Here is a 19,018-nt window from a genome sequence, read left to right as displayed (position 1 = left end):
TCTGTCAAACCTCAGTCGTAGCCTAAATATCACAACTCTGTAAGTCTTTCTGTGATTACTCACCTGAATGTCTTGCATTACGGTGAACAATTTCGAAGTGCCATCCACCATAAGCAGTCCATATGTTTACAAATGAGCCAGGAGGTCACTCGGGCATCTTCGGAATTTTGCAGCGACATGCATTGTGGGAAGTGAAGGCTCGCGCAGCCACCTGCAGTGGCAGCTGTAACAGACACCATCGGAAACAGCAGGAACTCCCTTCCCTCTATGCATATTCCTCCAGCCGTTTCTGCGTGTATGTTTCATCCATATAATCCCATATGGTCATGCTGCTGCTGCCGCTGTCAGGTGGCCGTACGAACCTCCATTTCCCACAATGCACGTTGCAACAAAACTCTGAAGATGCCCGAGTTACTTCCCGGGTCGGTTTGTAAACACACGGTTTGTTTATGGTGGATGACACTTCGAAATTGTTCACTGTAATGCAAGAGATTCAGGTGAGTAATCACAGAAAGACTTACAGATTCGTGATACTTAGGCTATGACTGAGGTTTGACAGATTTGATGAAAAATTGCTCACGAAAGTCTTCCGTACCTTTAAGGCTTCTGAAACTGCACGCGTTTCCTACGGAGCCGGCATTTCCCTAGTCAAAGTGAATGGTGCTGTAGAAGTTGCTATGGGATACCGAGGATCTGAGCTGGAAAACTCTACAACTGGTCCTTTATTTATCTGGAAAAGATGCTTCTTTTGTTGTTTGTTTGTTCACAGCTGTATTTAAATCTAGCTAGGTCTTTTGACAACGTCACGGCTAAAACCAATGCAGGATGCCCGAGGAGTAGAGTCTTCCTGCCCTCCAGTCGGAGGTGGAACAAAAGATCACATGCGTGTAACGTCACTCATCATTGTGTCTTTCGGGCACTCATAGAAATACTCTGAAATGCAAAATATTAACCTTGTGTGTTATTTGAGGACATATGACGTTGTTACTTTTGTGAAATTTTTCCAAATTTTTTATTGTTATGTAGAAAATCAAGGTTAATAAAATTGCCATATTTGGTTCCTTACCCATAAGTGGCAAAAAAAAAAAAAAAAAATCCAAGAATTATAGATAAAAAATGTAAGAAAAACACACGTAAGGTGCTAGGAACATGTATTGTAGAACTTTAGAACATCACTTTTTCAGAACATTAGACCAACATAAGTGCTGATCCAGACCCCTGTCCACATCCACAGTATCCCTTTGAACATCATTCCTTTCATTAGTACCATTACTTCATGGTACCTAACAAAGCAGGTACACTCACTGTTCATGCAGAGGTGGACCTTACAGACCCTGTAGACCACATCGAACCTAAGATTGTTGACTGACTGTCCTCACTGTAACTGTTGATTCACTGTCTTATAATGCATGCAGAAATGACCAAAAATATTAATTACACGATAAAGGGTTAATGCTAATTTGTTCAGAAACGTTGCTGCCATTTTTTAATATTGTTGTTCACAGTGAGAATTAGAACCAATAGATTTTCATTAGATATTTCACATATTAGGCAGAGTCTAATATAATGTTGATTTGCTTATTTCCAGAACTACAGAGAGCCCTTCAAAAGAAACCCAAAAAGACGTGCATTGTGAAAATGGTTGGAACGAGGAACCTGTGGAAGAATATTGTTGTGCTTTGTGTCAACTCGTAAGTATTCGTCATACTTTATCTACTTATTCATGGAAAGTAGTTAAGAGGTTTATGTGCCAAAGATGCTAGTGTGTGTGTGTGTGTGTGTGTGGGAAGATCTATGAGCAGAGACAGGATAAATACAGTGCGAATGTGTGCATTTACAGGGCGAGGTGATGCCGGTCAGACACACCATTTTGTGCAGCCAAGATGCCACAGTTACCTCCGGTGCTCGATCCAGCATTGTTTACTGCTTTTGTTCATGCTGTCTTTCCCTTCCACATTTGTGCTGCTCGCTCTTTTCATCTCCAGTGGGATCTCTCCTTTTCACTCCCATCTTAGACTGAGCTGTAGCTCTGCTTCAGCTCAGCGCGTCCCTGACTCTCCTGTTCAACATAAATTTTGCATGAGCTGCGTCCTTACGAAACATTAGACAACCCGGAGAGGGTGTGTGTTTGTTTGAGTTTTTTTTTATGTGTGTGTGTGTGTATGCTTATGGGTGTGTGCTTTTGTGCCAATATCTCTTTGTTTACATATGTGCAGTATTTTTAAGACTAGATGAGAGTTATTCACTAATGCACATGTGGCACTTGGTCTTTCTAATATCATCACCTTCCTAAAATAATTGTCTAAGTCATTTTTTTCACATTTTTCAGGAAACACAAAAAAGGCAACCAAAAATTGAGTGTTTGATGATTTAGGTAAAAAAAAAAAATAAAAAAACAAAAAAAATAATAAACAAATCCTAAAAATCATTTTAGAAATGTGTTTAGGAAGGTGATGATATTGTTCCTTTATCCTCTGTTCCTGGTCCTATATCCACCTTTCAGTATCAATGCTGTACCACCAGTAGTATACATAGAAACGCAACATAACAAAGTGTTGCATCAGACAGGTATCTCATGTGGTGAGAATGAATGACATTACTAAAGCAAAAACCCTAGTGAACACAGCAGGTCTCCTTTCACTACAGCCACAACAGCACCACGTACATCATCTCAAGCACAAACATTAATATTCAAGGTTCCCGTGGGGTCTTAAAAATTCTCAAAAGTCTTAAATTTACAAATCTGCATGTAATACCTTTTAAAAGGTATTCAATTTGATATGGTAGGTCTTAAGTTATGTTGCCATAAATTTATTCGCTGTATTGTGTTTAAATGTGGCCAGGTCATTATTGGAAATGAGAATCAGTTCTCGACTAACTTACCTGGTTAAATAAAGGTTAAATAAATAAATAAATAAACGTGTCTGTGAAATGTCAAAGCTGCAAAGAAAGTAACGTTAGTTGACTCAGTTCCACCCGTCCCAACTCTACTATTTATATTGAAATTAGGAGACAGTTATCGCAAACTTTACAGCCCCTGGTGAGAAATGACTTGGAACAGTTGGAATCAAGACATTGGAGTAAATAAATACATTTTCCTAAATTCTAGGGGTCACAAATTTTTGCCAGTACGACCCTGAAATAGGCATTAAATTCTGTTCTAAGTGGTCTTAAAAAAGTCTTAAAAAAGTCTTAAATTTAATATGTAGAAACCTGTTGGAACCCTGAATATTTACATTACAATAATATTAATAAAATACATTACAAGGTGGGGAAGCAAAATTTACAATGAACATTTAGTTTTTTCTCAGCAGGCACTACGTCAATTGTTTTGAAACCAAACATATATTGATGTCATAATCATACCTAACACTATTATCCATACCTTTTCAGAAACTTTTGCCCATATGAGTAATCAGGAAAGCAAACGTCAAAGAGTGTGTGATTTGCTGAACGCACTCGTCACACCAAAGGAGATTTCAAAAATAGTTGGAGTGTCCATAAAGACTGTTTATAATGTAAAGAAGAGAATGGCTATGAGCAAAACTATTACGAGAAAGTCTGGAAGATACTATTAAAGAAGAATGGGAGAAGTTGTCACCCCAATATTTGAGGAACACTTGCGCAAGTTTCAGGAAGCGTGTGAAGGCAGTTATTGAGAAAGAAGGAGGACACATAGAATAAAAACATTTTCTATTCTGTAAATTTTCTTGTGGCAAATAAATTCTCATGACTTTCAATAAACTAATTGGTCATACACTGTCTTTCAACCCCTGCCTCAAAATATTGTAAATTTTGCTTCCCCACCCTGTATACTCATTAAAAGTACTGCTTATTTTTGCAACTAAGTGAAAAACTATGACATGAAGAGAATTGACTATGGGGAATAATTTAATACATCTTCATGGAATCAAATTCATCTTCATCTGATAAAAAAATGGTGTAAATGTACAGTAGGTCAGTGATTCCAGCAGTGTTGACTTTGCTATTCTGACATTTCCTCATGTTTTTAATCATACCTCACCATTTATTCTTTCCCCAGGCTAACTGGCTATGGGATTCACCACTGTTTTGCCCGCAGCATGATGGACCCCGAAGCCCAGGAAACAACAATGTTTCATAATTTCTATGCAGACTATTACACCATGGCGGGCATCGCCGTGGCATCCTGCATGGCGCTGTGCCCAGCGGTTGGCCTGATGGGCCGTCGAGGTGGCCTTCTCATGTTCATGATTATCACAGCTTTGGCATCACTGCTGCAACTGGGCCTGCTCAACTGTGAGTACTTATCCATTATTACACCATTTACTCTTGTTTGTTTATTAATTGATAAAATGAAAGTATCCCGCAGTTGTTGGAAAACCATTTCAAAGCAGGAAACTCTGACTAATATATTAAATGTGTTGGTTTCTGTGGGATTTATTAACAATATAGTACTAGCCTTATCCAGATGAACTATTAAAGGGTCAGCTACAGTATGTTTGCACATATAATCACCATACCCAAAATAAAACAAGTGGTACCAGGCACAATAAACCCCACCCCTCACACATATTTCGCCCATTATAAGTAAAAAGGAAGATTTTAAAAACTCATAAAAAAATTTAGCTTGGACCTACTGTTCCCAAAATGTAATGAAATCCATTCTGGGTCACTAGCAATCTATAAAGTCAATTTGGTATGAATTCAACCAATAGTTTTGCTGCTACAGACATGTGAAATTTTGGCCATTATAAGTAAATGGGAGAAAAAAAGATTTTAAAAAATTCATAAAAATTTAAACTTTGACCTACTTTTCCCAAAATGTATTGACATCTATTCTGGGTCACTGGCAATCTATAAACCAAATTTGGTATGAATTCAACCAACAGTTTTGCTGTTAGAGTATTAACAAACAAACAAACTGAACCAAAAACACTACCCCTTGCCTTCCCTTCGGGGGATGGGGTAAGAAAAAAGAGATATCATGCTCTTGTTTGTGTAAATCTTATATCAGTTTATGGCTACTTGCTCCAGCCAAGTGACGCAACAGAAACACAAACAGTGACTTAACAGAAATGCAAACACCGGTGGCAACAGAGGCATGTTGTCTTTCTTTCACAATGAAATGCTGAACTTTCCAAGTGTGTACTAAACAGGCTGTAAGATCCTGGTTTCCTGACATGTGTACGGTAGAACAAGGTCATGGTGGAATACACTATCCTATATCAGTCAAGGCTGTGTACCGTCATCTGCCGCTTCGTCGCCATAGCAATAACATCTTGACACTGGTCAAAATAGAGGGCATGTTTAGAATGTCTGGGTAACCCCTAGGATAAGCCACAGTTACATTAATTCAAGTCGAAGTACCACAGAAATGACAGTAAATTGCTGCTGTGTTGCGTACATCACAGGCGCCTTCATAAACTGCGGTAATGGGTAACATGGATGCAAATATTCATCATCTATATGGGAACATAAAGAACAAGTCAGAGTTCTCATCCTGAATATGATCAACCAAGATAAGCCCCATAACAGGACAGTGATGTTCATAAACACATTCATTGTTCTGGATAAAGAGAATACTAAAGTTTTTTTCTTCTACCCTACTATGATGGACACCACCAGCCAATATCCAACCAATTTAACAGTTTAATTACTTTTTTTTTTTTCTAGCGTGACATCACAGTCATATTGTGTTCATGTTTTACCTCCACCTTTACCATGGAGATGATGTGTTTGCTGGTTTTTGTATTTGAGGAGTCTAGCATACACATATTCAGAAAAGTTGTGTTTTTTGTGTGTGTGAGTCACTAAAGGATTGCAGATAATGGGCAAAAAAAAAGAATCTGTATCCAAATGCATCTGATTGGATTATACTTTAAATGAATGTCGAGAGTCAAGGTGTAGCCTCACAAAAAGTTGGTTCATCAAAGGTCTAATGTCAGACAGGACTGTTTTCTAAGACCCTACAGTCATCTAAAAAATTATCCATACCCCTACTGTTTTTTCGATGAGTGGACCAAAATCCCACCTTAGACATAAGAGAGCCTGTGGACACTAACAGGAACCATTATCCAGAACCAAGGCTACTCTACTGACTATTAAGAAAAGACATTGGACTTAATAAACCTAGAGTGTGAATAATTTTGAGTATGGCATTTTTTGGAAATTCATCAATAAAATACTCCTGAAATAAAGCATTTCTTCAAGTATCATTTGCTGTTATTCCCTCACTTGTGTATCACATATAAGTTCACAAACAAACTTGATAAAACTCATTCATTTCATCACAAAAAATGACAGGGGTATGAATAATTTTGAGGACGACTGTATATTCATACTCTCTTTGGACCTTTGTGTTCCAAAAATGCAAAATAAAATCATAAGAGGATTTGCATAAACCTGCATAGTCAGGATCAGTGTGTGTACATTTACTGACTTCTGTTCTACAAACAGAACAACTAATCCGATTGGCCTATTTAATGTTATTAATAGGACATTTTATAAACTATAGGTATAAGCTCTGAACATGGATGACCGCTAATACTGGAATTACTGGTGTTAATGGGAAACAACTGATTAATAATAAAATCACACCTGGACTGGATCTAGAAATGATGACGACTCCAAGATTTTCTCTTGTTTTAGTGTAGAAAAAGTTTAATTAAATAATGAAAATGTTTATATTTATGCTTGCGAAGTGATGTCACAGAGGAACCATTCCGCACACATAAACATGATCTGACGCAACATGAGAATATATATATCTCTAATCATACCTTCACTGTATGATTCTATCACACATAGACCTCTGCACCACTGTTTGGTCGTTTGCAGGTTCTTCAGTACTAAAACTATGGAAGTAAATCTGTGTCATCAGATTTTGAATTATAAAAGCCATTGAATTTCTAGCACTGAATTTTTTTGCACTGAAATTATCTGAATTTTTTGCACTTGAATTTTTTTAAATTCTAAATTTATGAAAATAGTTGAATTCAGAGACAAATAATCCAGATACTTGATGTCAGTGAAAAAAAAAATTCAGATACTTAATTTCTGTGAAAAAAAAATAAAAAAAATCAGATACTTAATTTCAGCGCAAAAAAAAAAATTCAGATACTTAACTTCAGTGCAAAAACAAATTCAGATCCTTAATTTCAGTGCAAAAAAATTCAGATACTTAACTTCAGTGCAAAAAAAAAAAAAAAAATTCAGACACTTAACTTCAGTGCAAAAAAAAAAAAAAAAAAAAATTCAGATACTTAATTTCAGTGCAAAAAAAAAAAAATTTCAGATACTTAATTTCAGTGCAAAAAAACTTCAGTGCTACAAATTCAATGTCATTTATAATTCAAAATCTGATGACACAGATTTACTTCCATATAAAACCCCTTGAACAGCTCTACAAAAAAGCTATCAAGGTGTTTGATAGAAAACCCCAGTCTTATCACCACTGCGTAATTTAAGATAAATATAATTTCCTTAGCTTTGAGAATTGTAGATTATCCAAAGCATATGTCTTATTTATAAAGCACTACACAGATTAACCCCACCTCCTGTAGGAGATTTTATCAGGCAGAAAAACAACCAGCTCGGTTCTAGATCAGCCACTAGGGGGGACTGCGAGGTCCAAGCAAAAAAAAAAAAACATCCTTTGCACAAAATGCTTTATCATATAAAGGTTGTAGCAGCCGGAACACCATCCCAGTGGATATCAGGGAGAGCCCCATGTATGCTGCTTTCAAAAGCCAGATTAAAGTATGGCTAAGAAACAACCAAACATGTGAACACTAGCACTTTAACGAGATATCTGAATGTTTATTTTAATCTCTGACACGTTGTGTATTGTCCTTTAAGTAGTAAATGTTTATTTTAGTTTTTGACATGTACTATATTGTAGTGTATTGAACTGTACTGTTTTGCTCTGTACTGCACTTATTACACTGTATTGTTTTGTTTTGTATTGCACAGATCTCTGTTATTTATTATGTGGGGACTGCGGATGAAAATTAGCATTGGCGCTAACTCTGGCATATTTACATGTTTATACTGAAATGGAATGTAAAAATGTGTTCATTAATGTGCACTGTCCCGCCTAAATAAAGATACATACAGTACATACATACATGATATGACATGGACTCAAACAGGACAATATCTAAACTAACTCAACCCTCTTATCATGATAGGATAATATTGTGACTCATTGACCCACTTCGTTACCGTTGTACTTTAGGTTTTGATACATCCCTGTCTGTGCTTGTTGATGCTCTTCCTGTGTTTTTGCATTTTTGTTTTATCGTTTGTTTGTTAAAAAAACGTAAAATCTGTCAAAAATAAAGTACAAAAAAACAATAAAAGCAGGAATGAGCGGCTGAGCACAATCGCTCCGGTCCAGAATACTTAAAAAAAAAAAAAAAAAAAAAAAAAAAAAGTAAATGTTTATATTCGTATTTACAAACTATACTTTCACAAAAAAATGTGAATTATCTGAAAAACCATAAACCACCTCAAATTTCTTAAGAAAAATCCGTGCAATTGTAATAATATTATGCCTGTTATTAAATGTTTTGTGTATTAATAGAACCATTGCGACTTGTAAGTTGTAATGCATGTGTTAATGAGAAGCTGAGGCATAATACTGTTAAAAATTCCACTGGGAAACACTTGGAAACACCACCATCCATTTACATATACATAGATAGATAGATGAATAGATTCCTTTTATTGTCATTGCAAATAAATACAACAACATTTTAAAGCACAAGGTAAGAACGGAACCCATAAAACTGATTTTCAACCTTGGGGTCAAGACCCCGCGTGGGGTCACCTGGAATTCAAATGGGGTGGCCTGAAATTTCTAATAATTGATAAAAAAATTAAAACTTACTAATAAAAATGTACATTCTATAGCCTAAATGTTGCCTAAAATTAACGTTTATTTGGAACATATTATAGCAAACAATTACACAATCAAAAACAAATTAGTTTTAGTAAATAAAATGTCTCCGTTTTGAATGTCTGGGGTCGCCTGAAATTTCTAATAATTTATAAAAAAAAATGTTTAAAAATTAAAACTTACTAATAAAAATTTACACAATATAGTCTAAATGTCATCTAAAATTAACATTTATTTGCAACGTAGTATAGCAAACTATTACATGATCAAAAACAAATTAATTTTAGCCCAGTTTTGAATGTCTGGGGTCACCAGAAATTTGTGACGTTAAAATGGGGTCACGAACCAAAGAATTTTGGGAACCAGTGCCATAAAAGAATAAATTATTCCATTCAAACTCCACACCCACACTACACACATGCATGCAAAACAAATAGGTAGTACCTAAAAATATGCACTGATCATAAAATTAGCCATTAATGCATAAAATAGTCCCAGATTATTGCACAAGCTCCTATGTTTTTTTGTTTCACTTGTACATTTTTAAGACAAAACAAGAAGAATAATTGACAGATATTATTTACAGGTTTATTATTTTACTGGACTGACCCACTTGTGATCAAATTGGGCAGTCTGTGACCCCTGGACTAAAATGAGTTTGACACCCCCGCCTTAGACGTCTTGACTTTTGGAAGTAAACATCCTGTGTGTTGTAAAATCCTGTGAGTAGATTACATAGGTTATCTTTGGTTTGACCTAATGAAGCAGCCGGATATGCTTACAATCAGCTATTTTGACTCAGCGTGTACCAAAAAGATCACCTGGATGATCCAAACTGTACACAAGTCCGTTTATTCAGTTACAAATGAGCTCACCTTAATGTTTAACCCGAGTCAACACATCAAGGTTATACGCTCATGTTTTCTGGTGCTACCCTTTGTTGTTTGTGTTGTAACAGCGTGTTGACAAGCTTTGCTCAACATGTGTCCGGGCTTTTTTTTTTTTTTTTTTAACCCTTTCATGAATTATGAGAACCTTAATGGGTCAAAACACAGTAATGTCTCATCAGAGTGCGAACTTTAATTGATTGCCATTCCAACATTTATTTCAATATAAAGTAGCTCCTTGTTTTGGATAATCCCTTATGGTCCAACTAAAGCAAAACTGAATTTAAAAATAAAAATGTGGGTCAAATTGTCTGTAAAATGTCCCTTCAGAGAGATTTTAAATACTGTTTTTTGACCCTAATTGAGTTATTTTTCCTGAGTGTTTTTACTCCTCTTTAGGCATGAAAAAAACAATGCGATTGAAATTTTTTTTTTTTTTTATGAACCTATTTTTCATGGAGTTGCAAAAAATATCCACTCAGCTGGACATCATGCATTTAATTTTTGAAGCAAAGAAACATGTATTTACTGATACACTGTGTGAAAACTATGAAATTTTTTTTTTTAATGCTGCTAATCTGATGTTTGTCACATTTTAACATACTCCAATGGAGATAATATGCAAAAAAAAAAAAAAAAACTTTTTGTTTAAGAAAAATGGTTAATTACAGTCTATTAACAATAACAAACAATTGATTTACGCTCAAACCTGTCACTGTAGATCAGGTTTATCAAAGACAGCACAGTTACAGTAACGGTATGAATTACAATGTATGGGATGATGCATAAGCGTCCACTGTGTTGGCTGATATGGAACTAAAACAATAAAATTCATGAATATACAAGAGAACAGGTGTAGAATAACTGTCCACTGTAATTACCACTATGCATGAAAGGGTTAATATTTCAGTTTGATTTAATTTGTCGTGCATGTTGTCTGTGATATCTCATATATCCTGTTTATCTCTTTCATTCTCTTCTAGTGCTGGGGAAGTACAGTGTTCATCTGAATATAGGTAAGAACAGCTATTAATATGTTTCACTTACTGTTGGTAACATCTAATTCAAGTAGATAACCCGGGAAATAATGGACAATTTATCACTCATGGTTGCATTATAATGTTTTCCTCTGTCATTTTTTTTTAATCAGTCTCATTCTTTCACACAATGTTTTTTTTTTTTTTTTTTTTGTATCACAACACTTTGATTATTACAGAGCTGTGATGAGGTTTTAGACAATGTTCTGCAATCACAGTATTTCATTAGGAATATACAAGCCCAGCGGAAAACACAATGGAGTCCAAGATGTAATTACGGTTAGCTTTGACTTATTTATCCCCCTAGAAGAGGACAGAGTCTCTTTGTGATAGAACTGCAAATTTCACAACTTCCCTTGCTCCACTTTTCATCACAGTTTATCAGTCTTTATTCTTTCCTCACTTAATGCATTGTGGGAAGAGAGGAGCCGATCACACAATGTTTTTTTTTTTTTTTTTTTTTTTTTTCCGATCCTCTTCTAAATCTTTAAAGTGTCTTATTCACAAATAATTTTAAACAGTCGACAGTTGTGCAAGCAGTTCTTTGATGGACAGTATGTCTTTGAGCTAAATGCTAATGTTCCAGTGCTAAAATGCTTTTAATCAGTGTTTCTCAACGGGGGTGGTACCGGAGATTGGGACATCTTCAGGGGGTGTTTGGAGCAACAAAGCTGAGAGGGGGGCCTGTAGAAGCCAATAATGTAATAACAACCGATAACATAATAACGGCTGATAATGTAATAAATTTGCTTTTTTTTTAAAAAATGTAATAGGCCAATAACGTAATATCTGGCCAATAACGTAATAAAAGTCCTGAACCGATAACGTAATAGCTTTTGGCCAATAATGTTATAACTTATTACATTATTGGCTCAGTTATTACATTTGCAAATAATTTTTTTTTTTACCAGGCCAATAACGTAATAACCACCGAATAAGTTAAAATGTTATTGGTCAAAAGTTGTTATGTTATCGATTCGATACTTTTATTACGTTATTGGCCAGATATTACGTTACTGGCTTATAACATTTTAAAAAATGGCAAATTTATTACGTTATCGGCTGTTACTACAGTATTGGCTTCTTCAGGGCCCTTGGGCACAAATGGGGGCACTGTTGTACATTACATTATACATCATTCGCCCCCCCCTCCCAGTGTAAGGAGTATAACAGAGGCACATATGCCCCCCCTTCCCTTCGCAAATTTGATTTTGGGTGGTGCCAGGTGGTCAATGATGAGGTGAGGGGGGCTTTACCTGCTGAACTTTATAACCCACCACCATGTCCTCTACAAAGAGGTCCATTGCGGTCACAGTTTTTTTGGGGATGGGGGGGGGTAGGAGGCTCCTGACGGTGTTAGTAGGCGTTTGTTCAAAAAAGGTTGAGAAACACTGCTCTAAAACACATTGGCAATGCTAAGTGATTACTATATATTATGTGTTTCTTTTTTTAGCATCCCAGAATGTTAATATTTACTGTTAAGCGCAGATCACAGCTGATGGTAATGTCTTTAGGTTTACAGATGGGTCGTACGGTAATGATTTTAACTTTAAGTGAGCTTCTTTTTTAATGCTTTGAGACTGTATTATCCTTCCTCTGAGAAAAATTATTGATGATAACTGTTCCCCTTTGCTTTTCATTGTGTCGTAATTAAGGAGAATGTTGCAACTTCAGTTAAAAAAAGAAAAAACATTGATATTAAAAATATGCTTGACTTCTAAGAAAAAGTCTCAAAAGCAGTTTTTCCTCTAGCTCTTACTTACATGTACAAATAGTGCTGAGCTTTTATTGATTACCAGTGGTCTGGAGTGCCAATTCCCATACACGTGTGTCTCCTGCTTTGTCTGCAGATAGCTCAGGTACGCTGAATAAGAACTTCTCCATCGCCTTCTCCATCATCGGCATGTTCTCCTCCCACGCAGTCAGCAACCTGAGCATCTTCTTCTGTGCTGAGATCACACCCACTGTGATCAGGTATCCACTCAAACACCAGGAAAGCACCGTGAAACTGGTCTGAGGAGGGGGAGGACATTTGGAAAATGTAGAAAAAGACCTTTATCTAATTCTCATGCTTTGTCATGAATAGTTTCAGTGATCAGTCCACAATGGGGTTCATTCTACGGTGTGTGTACTTTTCAGGGTCAAATTGTATGATAGCAAGTGATGACGATTGCCGGAACTCTATTCATACATTGTTTTATTTTAGATTCCAAAGTCGACCAGAATACATGGCTCTATAGATGGATTAGCTACTCCACCTTGTGTTAAAAAATGGCAACAAATCACTGAACTATTATAAAAAGGCTCACAGTTCAGTGTCAAATGTAATCCACATCTTGCAGGAATTAGAGATCTCCCCCTGAGAATAAATGACATAGCAGTGGATGTTCATTATCTGGGGTTGTGTGAGGACTGACACTGTTTGAAGGCTTCCATCTGCTGGTGGTAATAAGTAATGGCAGAACAGACAGGAGACTGCATGAAAAGGAGTGCCGTCGGTGGTACTGCAGCACTCTCTGGTGCTGTGTGTTAAAATGACAGTGATACGTCAGCACAAGCACACAAGGCAAACACGAGAGATCCCCTTTCCATAAATGATTCAGATCCTGTTGTAGTGCAATGCATTGTTTCTGATTGATTTTAGCTGGAAAACATATAGCTGCAAGAAACCGATTCTGACAAATATTGAGATTAATGTCCTGTGTAGATATTTGTGATTATCTCAGAATCCTAACAGGTGATTATTTATTTATTTTTGTATCCCTGTAGGGGTGGTGGTCTGGGCCTGGTCCTGGCTAGTGCTGGCTTCGGCATGCTGACTGCACCTATCATGGAGCTGCACAATCAGAAGGGCTACTTCCTTCACCACATTATTTTTGCCTGCTGCACTCTCATCTGCATCATCTGCATTCTCCTGCTGCCCGAGACACGCTACCGGCCCCTCCCTGAGACCCTTGCTGATGGCGAAAGCTACACTCGCCAACCTCTTCTTCCCCCGAGGAAACCTGGGGAACAGCGCCTCTTGTTGGCCCAATCAGAGAGCAGCAGGGACTACACGAGGGTGCACGACACACCCCTCCACGAAGCAGCCGCCACCGCAGTGTCCACCATGGACTCCACCGCCTCGTCGGCCGTCGATCTGACCGCGCCGTCAGTCGGAGATGTGTCCGGCCCTACTTTCATGGAGATGCTCCCTTGCAAACCTGAACCTAAAGACCCCAACGGTCACTCAGTTTCGTCATTATCTCCGAGCCCCATCGCAGCACTGGGTAAAGACGGCGTCATACATGCCAGCAAGGAGCACCTTCTGTCTTCCACTCCTTTACACAAAGCCTCTTGTGTCACAGACCCACTTCTAGCCAGTGCAGAAAAACCTCCAGAGATTATCCTGGATTCTGTCGAGCCACTAATGGATGCTATTGTTCCTGAGCTTGATGATACTGGACATTCCTCTTCGAAAGAACCAGCCACCCCCCCTGTCGCTGAAACTTCACCAGACTCTTCTGTTCCCCCCGACTCCCAATCTGTGCCTGCTTCCTTATTGATCTGCACCACACCCATCATCGAGCCCCCACCCAGCTCCACGTTAGAGTCCCCGAACCCAGTGGGTGATGACACTGACAGCATCGCTCTGAAATTTGACCCCCCATTATTAGAAGACACTGAAGGCCCTATAGCGGACTCCCCAGCTCCGTCTGTGCATGACAGCGCTCCTCCATCCCCTGCTCCTTCTCCTGTTCCGATGACAGACTGCAACATTTCCGCTGACCCCCCACCTTCCATTAGCGCACAATCTGACATTCCAGTCACTGAGTTAGAAATAGTAGATGAGTCCACATCTACACCTTCACCTACAGACTTCCCTACCCCCCCTGTGACAGACTCCCAATCACCACAGTTAGCCTCTACCTCCCCCTGTGTTAATGACGTTACTGCTTCCCCTACTTCCCCTACCCCAGTCGAAGTTTCCCCTCCACCCGCCCCCCCTCCGGCAATTGACTCAGCTCATACGCCGCCAACAGACTCCTACGCTTCCCCTGCCCCCCCCGCGCCGTCTCCCACCATCCTCCCCGTCACAGACATTGTTGAGCCTGCGCCGGATTCAGCCACTTCCCTTGTTGTAGATTTAGCGCCGCCCCCCGTCACAGATTCTGGCGCTACAGAAGCAGTTCCCCTTTTTGAAATGGACTGCACCGTCTCCTCCCCCATAGACTCTGGTGTCCTCTCAATCAGAGACAGTGCCAGCACAGAAAACAACACTGTCAATGGAGTGACGTCCTCTTGATCCAGAGTTGCAGCCAAAAAGAAGCTTTACGGTTGCACCAGGGAGCAGCCCACGCCACATAAATAATCAAGGGAGGGGGGGGCATAAACTGTGCTGCTCAGACTTCAGGCACTTAATGAAGACTGTTTCCACATGGAGTTGAGTAGACATGTCTTACAGAGCTGCTGTAATTTCTCAATGTGCCCCTTCCTGCATACAGCCAATAATAAGACCACGCAAATGAGAGTGCCAGAGGCTGGTTGGAGACAATGTGACAGTATCATCTTTGTTTTTTTTTTTTTCTTTTTCTTTCTTTATTTTATTTTTTTTTTTAAGTCACTGGAGATCACCAGCCTATAAACTACTTTGATGTAAATGAATGGAAATCACTGTCATTTTAAAGACTCTTAATACAATACCCACAATCATAAGACGTGTCACCGGGACTGGTGAGAAATACTATGATGCTAAAAACAAACAAACAAACAAAAAAAAAAACCAACAAAAAAATCAAGTCAGTGGTACGTTTGCTCATATGAAGTGTCAGTCTATCTTGTTTGTATAGAAATATCGCCTTACCTTTATGGACAAAACAAATTCTGAATGTTACAGAGTATTTTTGCCGTTACAGAGGTAAACAATTGAAATTGGACTGATTTTCTGAATGCCAAAAATCATGCTGACCAAAATTGTAAATGTAGATATAGTGCCAAAAATTAGTAGAAACACAGTATTTGCCTGTTTTTTTGGAGGGAAATACTGTTTAGTGTGTTCCCCTGCGACAGACCTGTATGTAGATGTTGAATGAAAATGAATCCGAAAAAGCCCTTTTTAAAGTGTACAAGTACTAGAGAAAATGAAAAGGATTTCTCTAACCGATAAAACCCTGAAAGTCGTGTCTTCATTTGATATATTAGAAGTGAAAAATCAGAATGAAATTTCAACATTGCTTTTTATCACCATGGGGTTCATTGTATGAACGACAATATTAGAGAAAAAGTACGACCCATATTTTGTCGGTCTGAAGAAACAGTTTTATTTTTCCAGCTGTTTCAGTCAATGAAATTTATGGTATGCAAATGCTTTTATTTGTAAATGTGATATTGTAAGTAAATGCATAATTAGTTGTTGAGCTTGATTCAGTCTTTTTTAATTCAAAGTATTTTTTGGAATAATCTCCTATGGTGTGCCCTTATTGTACAAAGTTATATTTCACTTTTACAGTATTTACGGCACCTCAGTGTGGTGGCACCTTATTCTTTGCAGTGGGGACAAAGCATGAAAATAATTGTGAATGTGTCAGCAAAACAAATTAGCAACCTTAAAATGACATAAAAGCTATTTTTTGGATGACACAGTGTTTGATGTGATTACCAACTGTCACAACACTGCAACCCTGCTGTGTGCTACTCAAATCATGTTCCGGCATAAACATAGTTTTTTGTTTGTCAACTTGCAAACATTCACAAAAACTACCATAAAAATGCAATATTTGACAAAATGACAATTTGAAGTACAGGCGGAGTCCTTATAATATTTATATTAATTGAAAAATTCACATTATTGAATAGACTCTTTCTTAAGGAGCGCACTTTTCTTCCAAAGCGTGTGTCCGTTTATGGACAGAATTATACTTGATGCAGATCTGCATGTAACTTGACAGTTGTAGTTACATTTACCATGTGTGAAGGTTGAAATACTTGTCTGTGGAAGGTGTACGATTAGGGATGAGACCACTGTTTACAACAATTCTCAAACTATTAATGGTGAATAATAATAATAATAATAATAATAACAATAATAATAATAATAATAATAATAATAATTACACTGTACTGTAAATCCTTAGAGCCAACTGAATGATGTCTTGTCATTTCAATGTGATAAAACAGTATGTCATATTACAAGTCATTTTTCCAGGGAATATTTGTGATCTATTAAGGTCATTCAGGAGTCGAACATAACAGCGGATATAGTGGAAAACCGAACAGGTACTTCATTCACTACCACTCATTTTGTTTAAAGTAAGCTGAGCACTGACAAATGCTTCATATCTTTCAGCATCTAGAGTATACCTGCTTGTGGTTATTTTCCTCAAATGCAGCTTGACTCAAAGTATGAAAGCTTTATTAGAACGATTCTGGATGATTCTTTTTAATAGATCATCAAATCAACAAACTTCCATTTAATGTTAATGTTTAACACATGTACGCCATGCTGCTAAGCCTCAAAGCACAATACCCTGCAATCATGTGACCTCGGATGAGAGGAGTTTGGCTGTCTTGATCGTAAAAAAAGGGAAACGGAGAATCATTTTGAATACAAAGGAGAAAATACTCAAACTTTTGCAGCAGATATACTTACAATACACTTTTTGGAACAGGGTGCCGACACTGGATTTAATACGGAATTCTTGGCATCTGCAGAGGAGAGTGGGTGTACTGCAGTGGTCAGTAGCTTCATATTACTTCAAATCCTCCTTGTCTGTGAGTTGATCGCCTTGTCTCAGTGTGCAAATTGAATTGTGTATCACCAAAAACCTCATGCAACACCAGTATATAGACAATGACACAGCACAATACAACTAGTGTCTTCTCTGGTATTGGTTGCTTCCACTTTCACAACAGCCATGCAGTAATTTCATGGTGCTGGTGGGATCCATTACATCACTCTTAGTCAGCATGTGGTTTCCCTTTGGAATTCAGTATAAATAATTACAAAACACAGTAAAAAGCAATTGAGAGCAATGTTAACACCAGCGTTGACTAGCTACTATGATTCATGGGAAAACGACAAAATACACTGGTCATAACTTTGTAAATAATAGTGGTGAAACAACCTGCTTTGATAACATGAAAGATTGTAGACTATGACGAGGACTGGTGAATGGTTTTCAACTCTGCAAATAAAAGTCCCCAGTGCACACATTTCAGGTTTTGCTTCTTTAAACCGTACGACTCCAAATCTCTCGACAGGAGATTTGAATGAATGTAGAAAATTATGGATTGTACCATTTATAATTCCCTATTAATTGGTTTTATTTTGTTTTTGTTTTAACATGCATAATGCACTTGTATATAAGCCATACCTGTTGTTAAAATAAACCACTATTTATTGATCAACCGTGAATATCACTGAGTCATCAATTTTACACAACTGCAAGCGAGTGGATATCGGGTTATTATTGGAGGTCGAGTAATTTTATTAATCTGTTAAGTCAGTAAAGACAGTAAGTAAATATTGTCTGAACACTTGTAAATTAGAATAGAATAGAAATCTTTGTTGTGGCACAAAAAATTGAAGAAAAAGGGTATTTAAAATCCAAACTTCTTTAACCCATAATGACCCAGTGCTATTTTGGTGGTAGTTCCCAAATAATTTTTTCTCTCTTTTTAACTTTTCTCATGTGATTTATCACCATTTATCCTAATATTATGCTCAGTATTTTGCATTCTTAAGTGAAAATCAGGTATTTTCATACATTTGATTTACAGATTATGATTGATGTCCATAAAAGCTCAAATTAAAGTTGAATGTTATGTCAAAAACAGAGAAAATGGAGCAAAAAGTGACTTTTTCAGTCAAATCTATCATTAAATGAACATAAACCCAGTGTCTCCATCCACTGTCATCGATCCAACTCTATGGGTTTTACTGGTGAATCAATGTTGTAGAAGATGATAGTGTTTCTACAGTAACTACGGAGCCTCTGAACGTCCAAATTAATCATATCTAATGATCATGAAAAGATGACAAACTGTATTTTACACCAATTATTTACATGTATTGATAGAATTAGTGGATCAACAGGTGTTTAACTTTTTATATTAGTAAATGATTTTGGTCGTCAGTGGATGTTTGGGTCTTTATGGGTTAATGAACAGCAGCGTAGGTCTGAAAACTATACATATAAATAATATAATAGCAATTATACTTTAAGTAATACTCT

General features: G+C 37.3%; 1 protein-coding gene across 1 annotated transcript in view; it reads left to right on the top strand.

Moving 5' to 3' along the window:
- Positions 1 to 18,187, top strand: part of LOC115437786 (solute carrier family 22 member 23-like) — a 50,728-nt gene extending 32,541 nt beyond the window's left edge. Inside the window, exons 6-10 of the mRNA XM_030161129.1 lie at positions 1,589 to 1,691; positions 4,043 to 4,278; positions 10,752 to 10,784; positions 12,656 to 12,779; positions 13,575 to 18,187. Coding sequence (XP_030016989.1) covers positions 1,589 to 1,691; positions 4,043 to 4,278; positions 10,752 to 10,784; positions 12,656 to 12,779; positions 13,575 to 15,090 — 2,012 coding nt within the window. The 3' untranslated portion in view covers positions 15,091 to 18,187. The remainder of the gene's footprint in view (positions 1 to 1,588; positions 1,692 to 4,042; positions 4,279 to 10,751; positions 10,785 to 12,655; positions 12,780 to 13,574) is intronic.
- Positions 18,188 to 19,018: the final 831 nt, after the last annotated feature.

The sequence above is a fragment of the Sphaeramia orbicularis genome, chromosome 17 (assembly GCF_902148855.1).
Source record: "Sphaeramia orbicularis chromosome 17, fSphaOr1.1, whole genome shotgun sequence".
In the NCBI taxonomy this organism is placed as follows: domain Eukaryota; kingdom Metazoa; phylum Chordata; class Actinopteri; order Kurtiformes; family Apogonidae; genus Sphaeramia; species Sphaeramia orbicularis.
Note: the sequence above shows the minus strand (reverse complement) of the source record. Positions and strands in the feature narration are given on the sequence as shown.